Below are 23,041 nucleotides of genomic sequence, written 5' to 3'. Positions count from 1 at the left end.
GCTTAGTTCAGGCAGTTTAGCAGCAGTGGCAGCTTTTGCAGGCGTACTGCTGCGCATCCACCCCCTCTGACACACCGCCCCCTGAACATTGCACACTGCTCTACTGCTTCTGCTTCTCCTGTGGTCCACTCCCCGCCTTCCCTCACATCTATCCGTGGCTCCTCGCGTCTACTTGCAGCTCATAGTCTGGTCATAGCTTCTATGTTCAGCAAGTTACCCATTTAAAGAAAATTATTTTAAGGGGGGAATTCCCCTCCGTCCCCCCTCCTACCCACTTACCCCCAAGAGGAAGTTGGCCTTACCCACTACAATTTTTTGCTGTCTTCTGGGCTTTGGCATATGCATGCAGGCAGTACTGGAAGGGGGGTGGCAGCCTTCAGAGACAAATTGTGGGCCCCAGCACTTATTTCTTTTAATAACTGAGCGCTGTCCCTCGCTGAACTAACAACTGGCATGAGGCTCTGTTAAGGTGCTGAAGGGGAGGGTAGGGCAAACAGGAAAATAAGGGAGGCCACATGGAATATAAAAAGGAATTAATTGATTTCTATGCATAACTGATGACTTACACACACATTGTGATATACCTGAGGCTCATTCATGGTATACATAATTCTGGATGTAATGGTATTATGAATACGATATGGATATTCAGTACAAAAAGCAAATTAATGTGTTTTCAATGAACCGTGACAGATGCACATCAATTTCAATCAAGTCAAACTAAAACAAACAGTTTACTATACAAGGATTCAGTTTCATAGGCAACTTAGGATTCACCCAGTTATGCTACAATATAAATTTATGTTCTTTCAAACATTTATACTTACACTAAGAAGCAACTGCCATACCCCTGGTAGTGCAAATGGGGTACCATTATTTTTTTAAGAGATGTGGGAGCACAGAACTTTTGTTATTAATTGAATTTATAATAATTATTGACTTCCAAATGGAAGCCAGTGTGCAAGAAAGAACATATTTTGCAAAATGCCCTCTGAATCACAAGATAGGAAGGGCAAACACACATTCAGAGTTATGCACAAAAATCAGTATCGAAGGCACATAAAAAAAAGAAACACAGCCTGATGTTTCTCTCTTCACCTTCACCCTCTCTTTTCCTCCTCCTCCCTCTTTACTTTGACCAGCACTGAGCCCCACAGCCAGCGGATGTAGGTTGGAGTATCTGTTATCCTTGTTAACAAAAGTCAAAAAAACAGATTTTAACTATAAAAAATCGCTTTCTTTCATACCACTTTTTCATTCATTAGGTTTGACCGTATGGTTTGATGAATGGTCACTAAACAATTAAAAATCGCTATGAGCTGCAGCTCAGTTCTTGGTAGTGCTTAATATTTGTGCTGTTGGCTTCCGGTGCTTAGCACCAGCCCTTATTTAACATGGCCGGGTCTATTGAATTTTTTTCCCCATGTGATGGGCCCAGTAAATATTAAAAATATCTGTACCCACCTGTCCTGTTGTCCTCCTTCAGTTCCTATACCTGTTCTGCAACCCACATGTATTGTCTGCATTTCATGGAGTGTTCAGAACACTTTCAGTTTGCTGTGTCCCCCTTTGTCTGGCGGTGTATTAAAGTGTCCTGAGGTGGATGTAAGACCAAGCAGCGTGGTACTTGGCGGGCCAATGCCGGCGGCGGTTTCTGAGCAGCGGTTTGAGCACTGCCACTTATTATTCTACAAATTAAGCACTGGTTCTTGGAGCTGGGTACTGCATCAAACACTATGGCCCATATTTATACTTTTTTAGTGCCACATTTGCGCCGCTTTTTGATGCAAAAACGGTGCAAACTTGCAAAATACAACTTATTTTGCAAGTTTGCGCTGCTTTTGCGTCAAAAAATGACGCAAATGCAGTGCTAAAAAAGTATAAATATGGGCCTATATGTCTCCGTCAACAGAAGGGTCTAACAGGTGAAGAAATATATTTCTTTTGTACATTGTTCTAATTTTTTATATTAGGTTTTATTACAATGATTAGTTCCTTTGGGAAAACTATGGGTGATCTACAGAAATGGCATCCTACTAAATTGAGAATTTTATCTAGTTTTCATGGTCTAGTGTTCACTCACAGGTTTCACACCTATTTCCACCACAAACTGCAAATAGGTTGAAACTACTAAAAATGATCAAATGAACTACCAATGATTCAAGGTGCAAAAACTGTGGAAAAAATTGTGTTTTACAACTTTGCTTGTTTCTGAAAGCTGGGAAGTTGGTGAACTTAGCACTGCAAAACCTTTGTCGATGCCATTTTTAGAAGAAAAAAATAATTTTTTGCACTGAACTTTTTCCCATTTTTCCAAACCCCCCAGAAATTAGCCCTATTGTGTTATTTTCTTGGTTCCCTCCATGGAAATCCACAAATCCTAGGTACCTTTAGAATTTTTAGAAAATATGGGAAAAAAGGATGCAAATTTGGTGTGCTTACGTTTTGTGGAAAAAAACTTATGAGGCCTTAAGCATAAAGTGCCAAAAACATCAGACAAGCATGGACAATAGCAATAAGTCTGGATAAAAGTGCTTGTTGTGTCACCAATGCGCGAAGTCACCCATTACGTCATCATTCACACACTCTGTCACTCATGCACCCGTTCATTAATCCACTGACAAGTCCTTCCATTCAGTCTCTAGCAAAGCTGCAATAAAACACATACTCAAGAATATACGCAAGATAAATTAAAAGAATATAATTAGAAAAAAGAAACATTCAGCCTTCTGAAACGGCAGGCATATGTTTGCAAAACTGAACACAGCAGCTGATGTCTATCTTTCAAAGGTATTGTAAATAGTCTATTGTTTTTAAAGTGCAAGCATGGCCGCCATTTTCAGATCCAACATGCTGGCCATCTTGGAATGGTAAAACAATTATTCAATATGGGGAACAGCATTCCATAAAGAGGCGGCCCCCTGGAATGTGGCACACTGCAGATGAATTGAGTGACAAGCAAGCAACCTGTTATCATTGCCTGGAGAGCTGTAGTATCCTCTTAAACATTAAAATAAAAATGAAAGCAAAGAAATCAAGAGGAATTATAAAGGGAGAAAATAAAAAAATGAAGGACTGGTCAAATAGCCCTGATATTGAAGAACACTCATTTTCAGGTGGATGTACACAGGTGATCAGTAAATACCATCATTCACAGGGAAAAAGAGACAATGCCTGATACAGAATGAACCATTACCCATCCAGTCCGCTGACGTAGGTTGAAGCAGAGTGTAAAGTACACCCAGACAGATCAGTTGCAAAAGAGAGGGGTCCAACAGTGCTCTATATATATCTATATAGATATATATTTATGCATATGTATTTTTTTATTTATTTTTATTAAAAATCCTGGCAGACATCTATGAAGTGATTCCAACAAGAATGACTACAGGCCAAATCTTCCCCCATTAGGGTTTATCAGAAGAGGCAGTAACCAATTTAAGAAGTCATCCCCCACAAAAGTAATTTGACATTTCATGGGACAAAACAACTATCTGTAGGCTTTAATACAGAGAAATAACAATCCACCCTTAAATGCATGTTGATATTAAAATAGGCTTTTCACATTCAATACATCAACCCTAATGAGTTTATCATGACTTTTCATAATACACAGATAAGATGGCTAGTAACAGAAATATTCTTCCTAGAGCACCAACCAGGTTTGTAGCTATTATCATTGGTTTATCACCATAGCCAACTGAAGCCTCCTGCGTTGAGCATCAGCTTTTCCATAAGGCAAACATTAGGCAGTCATAGACAAAACTATAGTTGGCAAATCAAGATACTCTCTCTCCTAAGAGGGCCTAATATGGACTTGGACAGTAGAAAACTTCTATACCCACAGTTTGTCAGAGGGGGTGACCAGCACCAATGTGTTTGCTTACTGTGGTAGTCAGTGAGATTCCAAATAAGAAAATATCTATCTGTAGGCTTTAATAAAGAGTAATAACGTAAGCAATCTATCCTTAACTTCCTACTGACTTTAATCTATGCTTTTCACAAACAATATATCAGACCTATTGCTTTTATCATAACTTTATTATAAACAATCAAGCATATAACCATTATCATTAGGTTGTCACCATAAGCAACCCATACCTACTGTGTTGGTTTATAAGTCTTACCGCAAGGTAATCATCAGGTATACCATAATAAAATTACAAATATGTACAAAATACAATTGTCTAAATTATACACAAACTCTGCTAATAGAGCAGAATAAGGAGTAACATAGTGCAAATTGTCTAGCCTCCTGGTTTGTTCAGGTGGGTCACCAGCACTAAACTTCTTGCCTACTCCACTAATCTGCAATAATCTGTGTAAAAAATGCCTGCCCACAGACTTTAGCAAAGAAAGGGCCCCAAACTTCTTGGTCTGCGCTCACTCACTGCCCGCTCTAACTAATACTCCTGAAATATCCTGAATCAAAACTTGTGTCATTGAGTGCCTTTTAAGCACTTATCGGTTTTACACCCTTTGTCCTGCTAACATTTCTATACTTCCTTACATAACCATCATATAGCAACTGCACCTTCCCATGAACACCAAAAACCAACAATATCTAACTGCTTACTCTACCTGATATTCCTTTACACCTTTTCCATCTATGCACATCTCCAGGCTGACCAAGTTTCATCACTGTCAATCTCAACTGAATTTCCCTGTCTTTGTGCTACAACCACAGAACCGTACCATACCATGTTCTTTTTAAGTATTGATATGGCACCGTTCTAGTAATTCAGTAGGTAAAGTTGGTGTATAGCCCAAAGAATCACACAAAGAGGTTTAAACTTCGTCCACTGAAGGCCTTGCCTCTCAATTAAGTCAACATTTATAAAAGTGTCAATTAATTATTGATTTATGTAAAGCAGATAAAGGGGCTCATTCTGAGCTCGGCGGGTGGCGGGCGCCGCCCGCAGGGCGGAAACCGCCGAAAGACCGCACCGCGGTCAATAGACCGCGGGGGTCATTTTGACTTTCCCACTGGGCCGGCGGGCGATCTCCAGAAGATCGCCCGCCGGCCCAGCGGGAAAGCCCCTGCAACGAGGAAGCCGGCTCCGAATGGAGTAGCACCCGTCGCGATTTTCACTGTCTGCATAGCAGACAGTGAAAATCTTTGTGGGGCCCTGTTAGGGGGCACCTGCACTGCCCATGCCAGTGGCATGGGCAGTGCAGGGGCCCCCAGGGGCCCCACGACACCCGTTCCCGCCATCCTGTTCCTGGCGGGTTTTACCACCAGGAACAGGATGGCGGGAAGGGGGTCGGAATCCCCATGGCGGCGCCGCAGTCAAAATGGGCACTGAAGCACCGCCAGCCTGTTGGCGGTGCTTCCGTTGCCCGTGGCTGTTGGCGGTGCTTCCGTTGCCCGTGGCCCTGGCGGTTTAGGACCGCCAGGGTCAGAATGAGGGCCAAAGTGTTAAAAGAAGTTCCTCCTCATTACAAGATAGCATCTTGGAGGACCACCACACAGGAAATACATGTGATTTTGCGCTGCCTGGGTACACACGAAAAACACTGACTTGGGCTAGCACAGAGTGACTCCCCGATATGGAAGGAAAATACATATAGAGCTCCATTTGGAGCAGTTTGTTTGCCGAACCCTTGATCCCAAGTGTGGACTGCATTCCAGTTAGTGGGTTGAGTACCTTCCGCTGTATCATGACCACCATTTCGACCATTTAATACAGTGGCATCCTATAATTCCAGATTGTGATCCTTACTCATAGCAAACATGTCCTATTATTTTAATTAATTAATTAGGCTGAGATTGAGGAACACTTACCCTGACTTTGTTAACTTGACTGTGTAGATGAATGCTGAACATGGTGAGTAGAACGCATGTGGTGGAACCTATTTTGCTGTGTACATTGGCCATGTGTGTTTCCACTAAATGCATTACAGACTGCATGATATATTGCAAAGCTTATTATATAAACTGGGATTCAGTCAATGATACCATAAATAGAGATGATTGTGCCTTATGATTTTTCTCTTTACACAGGTCAAAAGGACCAGTGAGACCTACACCAATCAGGCAAGGTGTAGCCTGTTTCATGACTGAGAGACTTGACCATACAGTTACCCCAGATAGGGTAGTGTGAGGGATTTATGGGACCATTCCATCCTGATGAATGCCCCAGACCTATTAGTGCTAATTACACCGGATACAAACAAGTCAACGCAACCTGGGGTGCTACATAATACCCCATGGGGTGCTACATCAAACAGTTTCTCAAGTACACCGTTTTTAACCATGTGATAGGTAGGGATTTATAAAGTCTTCTCTAATCACCTCTCTTTCACATTTTTACTTCACAGTTCCTGCTCCTCTAGGGACTCTAGTCATAGGAAGGCACTCATTTACACTCCTCTTTATAAAGAAATCAAGGATGAGCACACCGTATGTAGTTTGATGTCACCACAGAAATAAGGGGTCTGATCATCAAGCGTGTCACCTTAGTGAATTAATCTATTTGTCCTTTTCATGGAAGCAAACAAATTTTCTCGCCCAATTAGGGTAGCAGTCCTCATAAAAGGGGCCCAGTACGTCTTCGGTGATATGTGCCAGGAACTGTGAAGTGACATATTAAAGGTAGAGTTTATCTTGACATGGAGTCAATTTTTCCCTCTCCCCCATTCTTGTGTAGTCTACTGTCATGCATGCATCCAGATGTCTCACGGCCATTGAACACTGTGTGCTGCAAAACAATCAGTGGTATCGGAATTGCTCCCATCAGGGACACAATAGCTTGAATGTATAGCTGCATGCTATCCTTTATTGAACTGTTCATCCTGTAAACTTGAAGCAAATTAATGCAAAATAGCCCCCCTCAAATAATCTAATTAAAAAATAAATCAAGAAAATAATATTATAAGGCCTGGCCATTGGATCATAAACATTTATTGAATAGAAAATCTTTATACATGATATCTTGAAATCTTCAAACTTACTATCATATACACTCAAACATAATCATGGATTAATGTTAACGAAACTCCAATATATATTGTTATACATATACCATCAAACTTATATGCCCCTAAATGTACCCAACATATATGCCCACTACATCTACATTCCATTATGCATACCATTCATAATTCATTCATACCAAAGCATACCATCAAAAACTCTTTAAAATGACAACAAAAGCCAATAAGACCCTACCTAACTAAGCTGCCATAAACAACTTAGAATATATTCAGTTCACCATAAACCATATATTCTCAGTCATTATGGGGACAGTAATCTTTAGGATACAATATCAATGTACATGAAATATTTTACTACTATATTTCACACAAATACATCTTTAGATCCTCATGTTTTACAAATAGCTTGAGTGGATATTGGTTTTCCATCCTTCTTTTTTGTGCGCCAACGCGTGTTTTGGTGAGACTACAGAAAGAAGACACCTTCATCAGGGGGCTAAGATCAAGGGAAAGGAAATGGGAGAAGAAAGGAATACACAAGCACCGGTACCAATGCCGGGGCCAAAATGTTGACCAGCTCAACAGAATTCTAAGGAGCCAAGATGTAGTCACAAACACACAAAACCATGGGCCACCCTTTGTATAGGAATTTCACAACAAATACCAGCAATTCTTGATACTTCCAGTAAGGGGACAAAGGTTAAAAAGTGTGATATGTACTAATAAAGCCCTGCGATATCCCATGGGTGCATCACCACGCCCTATGTAATTATCAGATAGGCCTAAAAGTAAACGGATGGAATATGATATACAGAAAAAGAGACCCAAATCTCTGGTAGTTATACAAACATCCCAGCCACAAAGCCAGTCTGCCTCCCCCCCACGATAAGCAATATGGCCATAACTTTCCCATTACTATGGATCTGCTACAATACCCCCTATGTTTGGTAATACTGAGCTAAAGAAAAATCAAATTTCTTTTCTCACATATTGCACTCCTTTATCAGACAAAAGTTTGTGTTGTAACTTGTGACTTGTAACAACATCCTATAAACAGTAACTTGTAATACTAGCTGGAGCCTTACAGACAAAATTGATTTCCCACCACTTTAAATAATATGCAATGAGAATTAAAATACATTTCTTATTTACTCTTAACTACTGATTGCAAATTTCTAGCATGAGATGGGGGAAGTTAACTTAGCATTATAGAGGCGACTCTTACTCTCTGTTTACGCAGTAGGCACCCACAAATTCTTGTCTTCACCTTTCTAGCTAAACCTGATTTTTCTTGCTTCAAATATTATCTAACTGATCCAAATGGGAAAGAGTGATACATCTGTTGATTTGAGCCACAGTTGATACCAATATACCTGATCTCATGACAAACCCATTATCAACTGAAAACACCTCTGGAATTTTGGAATAGGGCGGTAAGTCTATTACGTGATCCTTTTTTTAGCCATCCATTGTCAGTGACATTCATTGCACTTCTCAATGTGACATCGACTTATAATGCTACACTTCCACTGTTACAACCAATCTAGACACAAATGCCACAAGATTCTCAAATGCACATCAACTCACAAATTATTCTAATTTAGCATTCTATTTAGAAAAACATAACCCTATCTCTGGGTCAGTGTGCAGCTCCCTCTGCTGCTGCAAGTCACTAATTTGGTAATTAGGACGCCGCCATAGTCCTCCATTTGTTGTATCTGTGTTCTGTTTTGCTGTTTCCGTTGCTTTCTGTCAGTTTTCCCCCCGCATCCACTATGCTGACCGAGTCTACCACACCACAACTCCAGTGCATTCTACTCAACCATTTTACTCAAGCATTCTACTCAATCACTCTGCAAACATGCCACTGAGATCTAGGACATGATCTCATCCTGCACTCCAGATATCATCTTCCTCACAGAGACCTGGGTGAAACCCGCCTCCATGCTGGACATCGCCATCTCCACCTCAAAGCCCACCAGATAACACACGTGGACCGAACAAACAAAAACAGAGGTGGAATTGCCATCATCTACAAGATCACCATCAGCTGCACAACCTCCCAAGACGAATTCACCATGATAATAGAGCACCTCAACTTCCAACTCCACATGGACAGAAAAAGCACCAACAGAGGCACCCACACCTACAGAACATCAGGACCACGCCCCAGCTTCTGCAACGTCATCCCAGATCTCATTGTCTTGATGGCCATTGATTCCAAGCACTACATCTTCCTAGGGGATCTCAACTTACACCTCGACGACCCCAACGACACCACCAACAGAACCAACCTCCTAAAAAGCATGAACAACATTGGCCTCAGACAACTGGTCACCGACCCTACCCACATCACAGACACACGCAACACCATTTTTATTTCCTGCGATACATTCAAGTATAACCACATCAAACAGCTCACCTGGACCGACCACTACAACGTCCACTTCGCCATCTCAGGGCCTACCAACACAGGCACCGTGCCCCCCAACTACACGTGCATAGACTGGAAAAAGGTTTCAGAAGACCAGTGGAACAACACTCTCAACACCCACCTCCCAGACACAATATCCGACCCAGATCAGGCTGCAAAGAATTTATCCCGGTGGATCCCAGAATGCGCCAACACAGTCGCTCCCACCAAGCCAGCGAAGTCCAAAGGACCTACCAGAGGAGCCAGTTGGTTCACTGTGGAACTGAAATCTACCAAATGTATCTACCGGCAACTTGAAAGGAAGCAACGCACCAGTAACGAAACAGGAGACTTCACGGTATTCAAGACAGCACTCCACCAGTATCACTCCCTACTGAAAGAAACAAAGAAAAACACACTCACAGACTGCAAAGAAGCCAGCACAAACCACAACAAGGAGCTCTTCACCATGGTGAAGGTGTTCGCCAACCCTGCAGCTGCCAAGAATTACATCACCCCTCCCAAGAAATATGTGACACCCTAGCAGACTTCTTCTATGACAAGATTATAACCATCTATGAAAACTTCGAACCCCAACACCCAGCCGCCAACAGCGTCACAAAACCCTAACACCTGCTCATCCACTGGGACCCTCTCACAACCCAAGCCACAATTGCCATCATGGACTGTGTTCACTCAGGAACACCCACGAACCCCTGCTCCCACCATATCTTCAACCCCGAGAGCAAGATGATTGGCAAAGAGCTCAAGAAATTTCTGAACACTTCCATCACCTCGACTTCCTTCCCTGAGGGCTGGAAACACACTGAAGTAAGGACCCTCCTGAAAAAACCATACGCTCAAGTACTACTGACCCATCTCCCTGCTCCCCTTTACAGCGATGGTTCTCGAGAACGCAATAAAACAGCAACTCACTTAACACCTGGATTACAAAAACCTCTTGGCCCCTCTCAATCCAAATTTCCGAGCCCACCACAGCACCAAGACAGCCCTGATCACCGCCTTCAACTACATCAGGGCCCTCCTGGATTGCAGTGAAATGGCAGCCCTCATCCTCCTTGACCTATCAGCCACCTTCAACACAGTCTCCCATCATATCTTGATCAACAGACTCCATCACATCGGAATCCAGAGACACACCCTCAAATAGATCACCTCACACCTCACCAGAAGAATTTTGAGAAACTGCCTCCCACCGTTCACCTATGAACCCAAGAAGATCACCAGAGGCATCCACCAAGAATTATCCCTCAGCCCCATAATCATTACGTATATGACCCCCTTGGCCAACATTGTCAGATCTCACAGATTCAACATCCTTTCCTACCCTGACGACACCCAGCTTATCCTCTCGCTGTCAGAAGACTCCTCCAGCACCAGAGCCAATTTCCACAGATGAGCTTCACCGACTGGATGAAGGACAACTGCCTCAAGCTGAACACGGACAAGACGGAAGTTCTCATCTTTGGGAACAACACCTCACAATGGAAGATGCATGATGGCCTCAGGAATTTGCTCAACCGCCCCCGCCCTGACAGACCACGTCAGCAACCTCTGCATCATCTTGTTCAGCAAGCTATCTATGAAGCAACAGGTAAACAGAGTCTCATCCGCCTGCTTCCACACCCTACTCATGCTGCTCAAGATCTTCAGGTGTCCCACAATCAATACCAGAAAGACCATCATACTGGCCCTCATCACCAGCAGGCTCAAATACAGGAACACACACTACTTAGGAATCGCTGCACATCGCCTGAAGAGACTACAAACAATACAAAGCTCAGAGGCAAGACTCATCCTCGACCTCCCCAGAGGGACCCACACCACACCCCACCTTAAGAAGCTACAGTGGCTCTCCCTCCAGAAGTGTTGCCAGTTCAAGTTGTTGACCCATTCATACAAAGCCCTGCACAACGTAGGAACAGCATACATCAACAAGCGCATGACTTTCCACCAACCAACCAGACTACTATGATCCACCTCCCTCTTCCTCGCATATGCCAACCCGGATCTGCTGAGCCAACAGCGGGGTGCGCTCTTTCGCTCATCTGGCAGTTAAAGCTTGGAACAACCTTCCCCTGCACCTCAGGCCACCTCATTACTCCAGCAATTCAGAAGGAACTCAAGACCTGGTTGTTCAAATGAACTGATCACCACGCAGAAGTAGCTACCCCAGCGCCTCGAGGCCCTCACAGGTGTTTTGTGATGCTTTACAAAAGACTGATTCATTGATTGATATGGAGAACTGAAAAGGAAACTTTAAATATTTTATAAAATTGAAACAGCAAAGTAGTACTGACCACGTCAAAGGCAGTAAAAACATGGCAGTAGTGGTGAGCAGACTTCAAGTCCTTAGTGATGTAGGCAAATGTTGAGAGGTCCTCTGGGTCCTGTGCTGCACAAGAGATATTTCGAATTTCATGTTCTGCAATAATATTCTGAAAAACATAACAGGCAAAGATGACATCACAAATAAGGAAAGTTACACCAAGCATATTAATTCTTTATTATGAGACTGTGGCAAAGTGCAAATGTATTTTGGCCTATTTTTAATCTTTTTACTTTGAATATCTTTATGTGGTGAACCAAAATCTGCCATGCAGCAGTGCGATTTGCAGATTACAACTATTCAGAAATACACAAGTAAAAGAGAGCTTGATTACATCCTGCATCTTTTAATAGGGTGTAGGTGAACACAACTGCTGATGAAAACCAGTTGTACGTGGTCAGGATTATAATTGATATTGCAGTTATAAAAAGGATGCCAGGGTTCAGGGGTGGCAGGGCAGAGTTACCCAACAATTCCCCTTTTCCATAGCCATCCACTCACAATCAGGACTGAGACAAAATAAAACGTAAGCAAATGGGGCCTGCCACTTTTCAGAATGCGTTGAAATGGTTTATATATAGGGCGTAGTGTCCAATGCTGTATAGTGTTAGCGGATTAACAGAAAATTATATGTTGTACCACAAGTACAGCTGAGACAAACAGTGGTATTTGTCCACCTAACTGCACTTTGTTGAATACATTTTCCTTTATTTCAGTAACAAGAGACGTAATGCTGGACTGCGTGGGTTTTAGTGTCTCATTAAATATATGTAGCAGTTTCACATAGCACAGAGGCAAAGAAGCTGTCAGTGTGCCCCCTGATGGCAGCCCTCTGGAGGTGCAAAGGGAGTCCCATGGACTTCCCAGACGTCCCCAGCGGCAGGTGCAGTCACTCACTGCACCCACCTGCAAGGGGATCTCTAATCCCCCCTAAAGTGCAGATGTCTTCCTGCGTGCACTGTGAAACACGGAGCAGCTTTAAAGCAGCTGTTCAGTTTTTCACACAAATGCAACGTCCCCAGGGCAGCGTGAGTTAGCAACTACCCTGGGGTCAGTGCATTCATCCCAATACAGCACATTTTCCTTGTTTGTGTTGGGCACTCAGAAAATTCTACTCACTGGTGGGAATGTGCACCTTTGTTACCACTGAGCCCTCATAACATCACACTGATGAACCTGGTATATACGGAATTCCCTGGCCTGGGACCACAGAGTGGAGAAACATAATCACTCACGTCTACCAAGATTAATAAAGCTTGAATCAAGATCATATAACCTCCTAATCTATCCAAAAACCTCAGCAAAAAGATTTAAACATAAGACCCTAGAAGAGTTTCGAGAAACCTATTTGCTGATTCATATCCTAGTGGTCAATATTGGAAATTTAAAACATATCTCAATATTCTTTACCCATAACAATACGTCCTGGCCTAGCATCTTCCACAACAATCTCAATGTTACCATTCCTCATGGCTGCAAACTTCAAATTTCTCCCTAATCACTATCTCCATCTACAACAATGGTAAGACACTGATCCAGTCTACTGTACAGATTTGCACTTTTCGTTATTTGATCACCTTTATCCAGTCCCCCTGTATTGCAAGCTTCTTCAAAAACACCATTTGACTCCCCCCTCCACCCTCAACAGGTCATCTTACCCCACATGCCTAACTCAAACCCCGCTTCAACACCCACTCACCAAACCGCAGTGTTCTTGATTTGTATCCCTAATACGGTACTCTTACCCTCTTAACCATACCTCCCAATGTCCACGACACTCCCCTCAATTACCCCATCCCATATCCCTCCTTTTACCCCAATCTTTTACTTCCCCTCAACTCGTCACAACTACCAAACCCCTACTTCCAACTAGACCCAACAGGCATAAACTAATCCATCCAGATCACACACAAACCAGCCCATTCTAACATACTACACCCTCTTGTGTCTATCCACACCCGCACTCACATTGCCTACACACACACACACAGAACACTACCCCTCCACAATGGCGACCCTCCAATAACACCCCACACCCCTTTCACACTCATCACTGACCAACCGCGGATTAGTCATTTGTTTCCCCTCTCAACATCATCACTGCCCTCATCCAGAATGGCTTTTATCCCTCTGATGTTTCACATTACATACCACCTCATCTACTGACTTTCGCTCACAAAAACCTACCTTCCCACATTCTATTTCACGAGAATTCTCCTCTCATACCGAATGCACACACCTGTATTTCCTCACTGTCACCCGCTCACAGGAACAATGAACCTCACCTAAATCTACCTATTCCTGGCTGTGCACACACCTGCCTCACTCACTCTGGCTACATACCTCCCTCTATTGCTCTCTTCACTCCTTCCCCTTGCATGACATCAGTGCATAGCAACTGGCAAACAGCCCTACATCATTTAATTGCCACCACTAAGACCAACATAACCAAACCCCAGTGAGATCACAAAACACACATCTCACTGCACTCCCCTTCATTGCACCCAACACTATGCTCAGCCTCAGTCCCTCACTCAACATATTCTCCTCCCATACACCAATGCCTCACACCACAATTCATCCCACCCATCCTCCAAACTCCTCTCCAAATACCTTAACTCCCAAAACTCACCATCCAGAGCACAAACTAGATCTCCTCAGCACAAACATTGTGCAGCTTCATGAGATTATATTCCAGCTAAGCTTCTCTCCTAGATTCTCCCTCCCAGCTGAAAACACACTATTGTCAGCACTCAATACCTAAGAGTATTTGTGTACCTCACCCTACAAGATTCACACCCACTCTCTCCCAAGCTGAAATTGTCAACCTACTTGCAAGCCACAGCACCCAGTTACCCCCAACCCCTTTACTTCCCCTACTAGTTGACCACCCCACCCCTCGGCATCTCCAGTCAGCACAGAAATCCAACTAGCTCCTCCACCCAATTCAATAAATAACCACGTCCAAAGCAGTCACCTGCTATCAGACACAATATCCCTATAATAACCAAAACCCCGACACCAATATACCAAATCAATTACTTGATCTCTACAAGCCGTGCTTCACAACTGTAGATCAGCTATAAAGCACAAACTGGAAATCTCCAACACCATCTCTCAATACAACCATGACCTCTTAATCCTTATAGAGACTAGGTTCAATGAAATCCCACAACACTTTTGGTGCTCTACTACCTCCAAACTACTCTACATTCAGAAAAGATCAAGTACGCAGAGTTGGGGGTGCTATTGTCACTGCAATGCAAAGAGATACCAAAAGGCTTTCTCTATGTTTCAATGCCTCACTCTGGACCTACACGCTCAACACAATTCTTCTTTTAGAATAAATGCAATTTACCACCCACCTAAGGGTAACATGGCCTTTGTTGAGGATTGCACGGACCTAAAAAATGACCTATCTACCCAACGACAAGTGATTTTTCTGGGAGACTTCAATCTTCATTGGGGCACCACAGAAGACTCTACAGTGAACCACTTCACCTCCACACTACTCAACAATGATTTGATTCAACATAACCTAAAACCAATACACTGAAGGCTGCATCATGGAAATAATAATCTCCAAAGAAGGCATGCTCTCAGTGAATGATCCCATCTCATTATGCTGGTCGGATTACTCCCTTATTCCCTTCACCCTGCGACCCTCCCATGCTGTGATAAAATGCCAGCTTAAAAGAGCAACAACCAGGTTTTGAGACACCAGGAACATAGACATCAATACTCTTAGTATCATTGCTCAGAAGATGCTACCCTACATTGGCCACACCACAAATGTGAATGAATTGGCCTACTATCGTTTTTATTGCTTCTCTGATTCGCTTGATGTTTTAGCTCCACTCCAAAGTAAAAATAAACAACCTAAACTATTAGCAACATGGTTCAACAAGGCCCTTTATGGGGACAGGAAAGCTTTTTGAATCTTAGAGAAGAAATGGAGACTGTCACTCTCCACTACTAAAGTCACTTGCCTCAGAAATGCTAGGTTCATATACAAGAAAAACACATCTTTTGGGAGAAATCCACCCACTTCAGAACACCGCTGGACTCAGCCAAGAACTGGACAAAGCAACTCTTCAATCTGGTCAAAACTGCCCACATCTATCAAATTTGAAAACCTGCCTTCAAAAGCGGAGGAGTTTCCACAGTTCTTTGACACTAAAGTCCAACTGCTTCTACATTATGACATCGACCTTACCTATCCCCTGGCATACAAATCCAAAGAGACTTTGCATCTATTTAATACCATTACAGAGTAATACTTACTCAAGACTTTCATAAATCCAGAACCCTCCAACCACGGTGTACAGCCTATCGCAGGTGACATTTCCAAAGATCTTCATGCTCACATGCTTACCCACTGGACAAAACTGGCGAATCTCTCTCATAGCCAAGGAATATTTCCTGACTTCCTCAAACTGGACAAGTCACTCCTTGCCTCAAAAAAACCCTCTGCAGATATTAATGACCTCAATAACTATCGCCCAATCTCCAACATGCTCTTCCCCTCAAAAATCACTGAAAGATGTGTAGCAGAGCAACTCACCCAACACATCAAAAACAATGACCTCTTACACTAATTCAAATCTGGTTTCAATCAGGGTTTCAGCAGAGAACCACTCTATTACAAGTGGTTGATAATGTTCTTTGAATTCTAGACTCAGACAGGCCTGCCTCCGGATTTTTCTCATCCTATCATCAGCCTTTCGCACGGTAAAAAGGTAAAAATTGATGACTATGGGTTGGAAAAAAGGTCCCCCAGGGGTCTATCCTTGCCCGACTCAATTCAACCTACCTATGCATCGCGCCACTTGGATTCCTTCTTAAGAAGGCAGGGATCATCTATCATCACTACCCAGACAACACATAGCTGTATCGAAAGGTCCTCTCACACGACAATCTCACATCTCGTCGCAACCCTAAACTCTTCAAGACTAGATGATTTTATCACCTAAAAGCTAAACCCTTCTAAGACCGAATTTCTCCTAGTCTTCCCTTCTAAATCAACACTTCCGCTGCAACCGTGGATGGCGCACACAACATCCTTAACAGTCAACCCACCACTGTTGACAGTGCTAAATCTCTAGGAGTCATCCTAGGCTCAACCCACATTCTCAAATTTCTCAAATCAGCACCATGTGCAAAAACACGTGCTATCAACTATGACTTCTGTGTGGAATCAGCTGTTACATTCTAGAGCAAAATCTAAAATCTCTTGCTCATACACTGGTGCTCTCTTGAATAAACTATTGTAACTCTCTATTGACTAGTCTCACCAAAACCTGTCTCACCCCCTGAAATCGATTCTACACTCAGAGGCACAGTTCGCCTACAGGGCCAAAGGAAATGACCACTTTACACCTATGCTGATCATTCTCCAATAGTTTCCAATTGAAGCCAGGACTATTTATAAGACTGCCTGTTTCACCCACAAAGCTCTGCACACCTCCACTCCCCGTTACTTGATGGGCAAACTCAAGCTATCTGGGAGCTCCATATCACAGTAAAATGCTAAACCAATGCTACTAGCACCCCTTCCCTTTAAAAAAAAGAGCGACACATGGCACAATCATACTTGGGTAGTGATACTGGAGTCTGGTGCTCATTACCTTCAAATCTACGTACAACCACCTCTCTGGAGACTTTCAAAACAGACCTGAAAACTCCTACTCCAACAATACTCTAGCTAAGACACTGCAATCAGCTCTTGGCACAGAAACCTACACTACCTCATAATTTTTAGGTCTAGCGTGCAAGCGCCCTGACCTGTTGTAATCTATTTGTGGGCTTTTAACAATGCCCACCACAAGCTCATCACTAGTTCATGGGCTTGCCTTTCAAAAATCCTTTGCTATCATTGGTAAATGCGTCATGTTTTACCTTCCTTGGGGTGGTTTGGTTACAAACTTGGACATTGACCCTGTTACATGAAAAATTGCACAATTGCTGATACGTATGAGTAGGAGCAACTTCTTTTTCCTTTTTTGTCTCTTTTTCGCACTCATGCTCATGGCGGCCATGGCGCTTTGAATGGCTCACTTTTGTCAACTGTTTTACTTTTCATTTTCAATTTAAGTGGCAAGAAAGGTCCATTTAGGAATTTACAGCGTTAACACCTCTAACTCGAGCAAACGTGAGACCCACTGCATTGCAAATGCTTGTTACTTCTGTATATACCGCTTGTACATTCTGTTTTATGTAATGATCTACCATGTGGCATTCTCAATCTTGGTAATGATTTATAGTATTTGTTCATCTTAAACCTTCTGTAACTTCCATGTAACGAAATATTTCTCTTGTAAACCCCTCTAGCACCTTTGGGTAATGTCCAGGCTTTATACATATGCATAAATAAATACAAGCAAGTGCACCGGGCGTTTGTGCTGCATGGGTATGCTTCAAGTGTGTGTAACATGTGTAACATTACATTTCTTATAGCACCCTCTTACGAGTTTTTTTTTCACTGTAGCAGTCATTTAAGAAATAAATGTAGACAGGACTCAGTGGAGGTCAGCCTTGTTGCTTTTGCTAAAGCTTGTTTCCTCTTCTCGCTTTCTCTCGGCAAAGGTGTCTTTTATTGTAATCTTTACAGATTGTTGTATGTATTCCGAAATTATTTCTGGAAACAATACTAATTTCAACAGTTCTTAACTGCAATCAACATATCTCTTCTGAAAGTGGGAATTAAATTCGATTTGAAGATACATAAAGTACATGCCAAATTTGGTATATAAATAAGATGTATTGACATTGAGATGTTGCAGCTGTTTGTAAGTGAACATGTGTGAGTGTGTGTGCTCACCGAGCTTTGTAGGGGAGACCAGGAATACATTCAAGTCTGGGACTTGCGGTTCATTATAAAATTAGCAACACGCACCCTGGCTGAGATGTCTCTGGAGCAGCTTTTCGGAAACAAGAGAGACATTACATCACCCATCAAAACCCACATGCCATATGCCCACACATTTCATGCACTGTGAATATCTTGAAAGCACTTGACACTTTTATGTCAGGAAAGACTGCAGACATCAAGCAGAAGGGGGCTCTGTTACGGATGTGCAAGGCAGATTTCTGGAATCCTCTTCGCAGCCATTTTAGCAGATCTGTACATCGGCAAATGATTTATCTGAGACAAAAATATTTTCAAAATCCAGCCAAACGATTGACACACCGTACAGTCTGACAGCGCAAACAAAAAAGAAAAACGCTTACCTACCAAATCTATGAATAAGGGTTGTCACGGCATCAGGAACTGGCTACCGGTGCAGCAAAGAGCCACTGCCGTTGTCTTTTCTGTAAACCGTGCAAGCTTCGCACTTCATTAAGCCGACAATCTTTCTGAAAAGGTACATAGCATAGCTTGTCTTGCTGCCCCACTTCACAACCTCAAACACCCATGCTTTAGACATCTCTGTTGTAGGCTACACTTTAATTTTATTCTCTGGGCATATAAGCATTCAGATCTGCAGCCCTAGCAGAACGGCGGACTTAGCATAATGGCATAACAGTCGCCATTAACACCATTACTGTGTCCACCACTGCTAATAAAATGCTTGGCGTTCATTCATGGTAAATACCCGCGCGAGTCGGAATCTTTCCTCGCGAGGCATTTGTACAAGTGAGTACTTGAAACAGACTGGTGTTTGGGGATCAAGCTGGTATGTACCTAAAATGAACACTGGCATTCGGGGGTCAAAAGATGTTCTTTTTTTTTTAGAAAAACGCTTAGGGGAAATCAACTATGATTTCTTAAAATAAAGTGCATATTTCATGCAAGAAAATTGATATTTTCAGAAATCAGTGAGCTGATCTGTGAAGGCAAATAGATTGTTTTACAAAATATATGTAAATCTTATAGTTAAATGATCAGTTATGCTCAGGTGTGCAAATGTATTGCTAAGTAGTTCCTTGGTGCCTGAGAACACTTGCTGCAAAAGCTGCTATGTTATTACTCATATAGAGGTATTTCTTCTTGATAGGACGTACTTAACCTTACTGCTTGCAACAAACTGGCTACCAGTAATCATGTGTGGAATGGCCATTATTGTAACCTTGACTCACATGGTCATTAATGAGACATTTATCATATTGAGCTCAGGAGAAATGTTAATGACTTTAAATTCATAGATTGCAGATAGCAGAGTGGTATGGGCGCAGTATTTGCTATGACACGCTATGTAATTTACAAATGAGCACATGAAGCAATATGGGTATAAATAGCAATACTACTCAAAGAAGACAAATAATTCCCTAAATCCCTGATTGATGTTTTTTCTGCAGATCATCAAAATGAATGCCCGGAGCTTCCTGGATGTGTAAATAGTGCCCCTTAGTATATGTCAGTATACACCCATTGGGGAAAATTACATTCAAGCACCACTTCCAGCTCTCACCCCCACAACTGTTAAAACCAGTGTTTTTGGAGTTTCTCATTTCCCTTGGCTAGACCATGCTTTTCTCTTTACAAATGGTACCAGGAATCTCCAGGAATCCTGCCAAAGGCTTCAAAGAGAACCAATTACCTATGGACCAAATAAGGTTTAATTAACATCTTCATAGAAATGCACCAGTCAGTAGAGGGAATCAATTGCTGTTTTCAGATGTGCAAGTGTTCACTTGGCTCCCTGTTTTAATTACAAGGTTCAAAATGATGGATAACTACTGAGATCAGAAACTAGGAAGGAGTAATGTAATGAGCTCTAGTTTAGTGGCCAGCAGGAGAAGCTTAAATAAAAAGTGCCTTGTATGAATGGACAATGAAAGGTACGTTGTCACCCTAGTTCACTTTTTTAAAGTTAATTAACTTTCTATAGTAAAACATGTACGCTATGGAATTATGTCAGATATGACAGTAAAACCCTGCATGTGAAGACGCCTCGATGATGTGCAGTAGCACGTGTGATTCCTTTAGTACACTGAAGTATTCACAACATATTGTACTAGAAGTAGTCAAATTCTTCATCCTAGTTTTGCTACATCAATCTAATGAACATCGAGGAACTCTGCTATTGTATGTAGTATAGTCAGAACAGCATGCTCTATCAAGCACCAATATCTGGCTCTACTTTCTGAACCTTACTCCACAAAACTCATTGGGCAGCTAGTAAACAATGTTGCATCCTTCGGCTAAACATCTTATCTTAATTGTAGAGTCAGTTTTCTCATTTTCCAAAGGTGTACTGGTAATGCCACAACTTTAGTGAACTAGACATGTGCTCTCTCTCCCCACACTTAGGTATTTCTTTAGTGTGCTGACCTGGGTAATCAACCTACACCATAAATTAGGCTCTTTCTGGATCAGGGTCAGTTAGCTACAAAGCAGTAAGTGTGATGAAAAGACAGACAACACATTTTCAGTGTTTAATGGCCTCTGGTTAATTTCATTTTATGAAATTCTAATTCTAATACAGAAAGCTCAAGTGTTTCCATCCGTATGTCCCTTCTTGAGGCTGGCTTTGGAAGTTGCAACCATGTTTTGTCCCTTAATTCTGAATCTTTGATATTTAATATATATTTACAGAATCCTGATGAAAGCTGGTAAGCTGAATTCCTCAAGCTCTCCTATCTACCTATGCCATCACTTCCATTTTCTGTTTCCTTAGCTGTAGAGGGTATTGCATGGATCAGGTTACGCCAAGAATGTTAGATACTTTCTGTTGGCATATTAGGTACATTCATCAATCTGATCACAGCGTGATGCCCATTCCTTAATGGTCTCCTTCAAAGTTGTATTCTCTCAACTGTTAAGGATGCAACTACTAATCTTTCTCTCACATAAGCACATATACAGAACATAAAGAAACAAACTAAAAAATGTTTTTTTCTGTGGCAATATAGTTACAATACATCTGTGAAAAATCGGTCCTGCACTGATTGACCTTACCACCAATGTTGCACGCTAATAAACTTGAAGTGAAGGATGTACTGTACATTTATACTGCGGAGCAAACAATTTCTAGGTAACATGAACCTTTTCTGGGAGAGCTATCTTTTACAAGTTTTATAAGGACAAAAGACTAGAAACTGATTAAAAGCAATACAAATATCACTCATCAGTACATGGTAATAAACCAGAGGTAAACAGCCTGAATGCAATTCAAAAAGGAGGCAAACTAAATAAAACAAAACCGAAAAAAATATATACAAAACCCCAAATAGTGAAGAAACAAGTGCAACTCCAAAGCATTCAGACTATGACTGTAACAACAGGCCAATGTCAGAGCACAGTAGGAAAAGCAATGAAAACAGACAAGCTAATATATATGTATGTATGAATGTATGTAAATGGACATTTGAAATCCTAGCCAAAAGCAATAGATCACTAGATCCAGATCCAGTCGCCAATATGATAATCTACTGAAGTATACAAAAAATTATGAATGGAATGTTTAATCAATCTCAGCCACTGGTAATTACTCAGGTTACGTCCCAGTCCACTGACTGATTTGCATATGGCTGGGTATAAACTGAGGTGGAATGGTGTTTCAAAATAACAATGGACTGGGATGCGACCCCAAGCAATTACCAGTGGCTGAGATTCATTGAAGCATTCCACATATCCATTTTTGTATACTTCAGTGCAATGCCCTAAGAACATTTGATATAGTAGATTGGTACTGTTTATAGAGAAATGTGCAGAACATGGACATTTTTCAGTCTTTACTTTGCCTGGTGGAGCTCTTGCAGATCTCTACCTGAACAAATATTCAAATAAATAAAAGGGGTTCCACAACAAATACAAGCATGAATAGCTTTAAGTTAAGTTGTGTCTTGGCTAGCCTTCTCTTCACCTTGTTTCTGACTGATCTGCTTGGTACCTTTTCAAGAGCAAGGGCTTATCCTCCAAAGGTCGTGAATCGCCATCTGAGAGTTGTACTTCATTCTGATGAGCTGCTTGTCCTTGATCAGACAGCCCTTGATCTTCCGAAACAGATTATTGTGTTTACATCTTATTGTGAAATAGACCATCTAACAATTAACATAGTGTTTGGGTAGGGAGCCAGAGTTTAAAAACTGTAAAGGTAAATACTGGAAGACAAAATGATTTACCAATATCTACTAGTTTTGATGGCCTTCTTTTGTAGCTCAGTCTGAAAAAGTTGCAGATTGAGGCGTTGGAACTAAAGTATCTGTTGATACACATCAGCGAGGCCTTGCCCTCAATAGCTGGGTTCTATCGTTGGGCAATTTTAGATAGTGATTCTCGTTTGAGGAGGTTCAAAGAAACTGCAACGTACTGACTTGTTTCAGAATGATTTCTTGTTATGTATATTTTTTGTCAATCTTACTGGACTATAAACAAAATCAAGTGAAGTCAATCTCTG

General features: G+C 41.9%; 1 protein-coding gene across 1 annotated transcript in view; it reads right to left on the bottom strand.

Annotated features, from left to right (window-relative positions):
- The window catches only part of ANKS1B (ankyrin repeat and sterile alpha motif domain containing 1B), a 518,534-nt gene that overhangs the window by 49,276 nt on the left and 446,217 nt on the right, over positions 1 to 23,041 (bottom strand). Inside the window, exon 7 of the mRNA XM_069229598.1 lies at positions 11,671 to 11,808. Coding sequence (XP_069085699.1) covers positions 11,671 to 11,808 — 138 coding nt within the window. The remainder of the gene's footprint in view (positions 1 to 11,670; positions 11,809 to 23,041) is intronic.

This window comes from Pleurodeles waltl, chromosome 4_1, assembly GCF_031143425.1.
Source record: "Pleurodeles waltl isolate 20211129_DDA chromosome 4_1, aPleWal1.hap1.20221129, whole genome shotgun sequence".
Taxonomy (NCBI): Eukaryota; Metazoa; Chordata; class Amphibia; order Caudata; family Salamandridae; genus Pleurodeles; species Pleurodeles waltl.
This window is presented reverse-complemented; position numbering and strand designations above follow the sequence as displayed.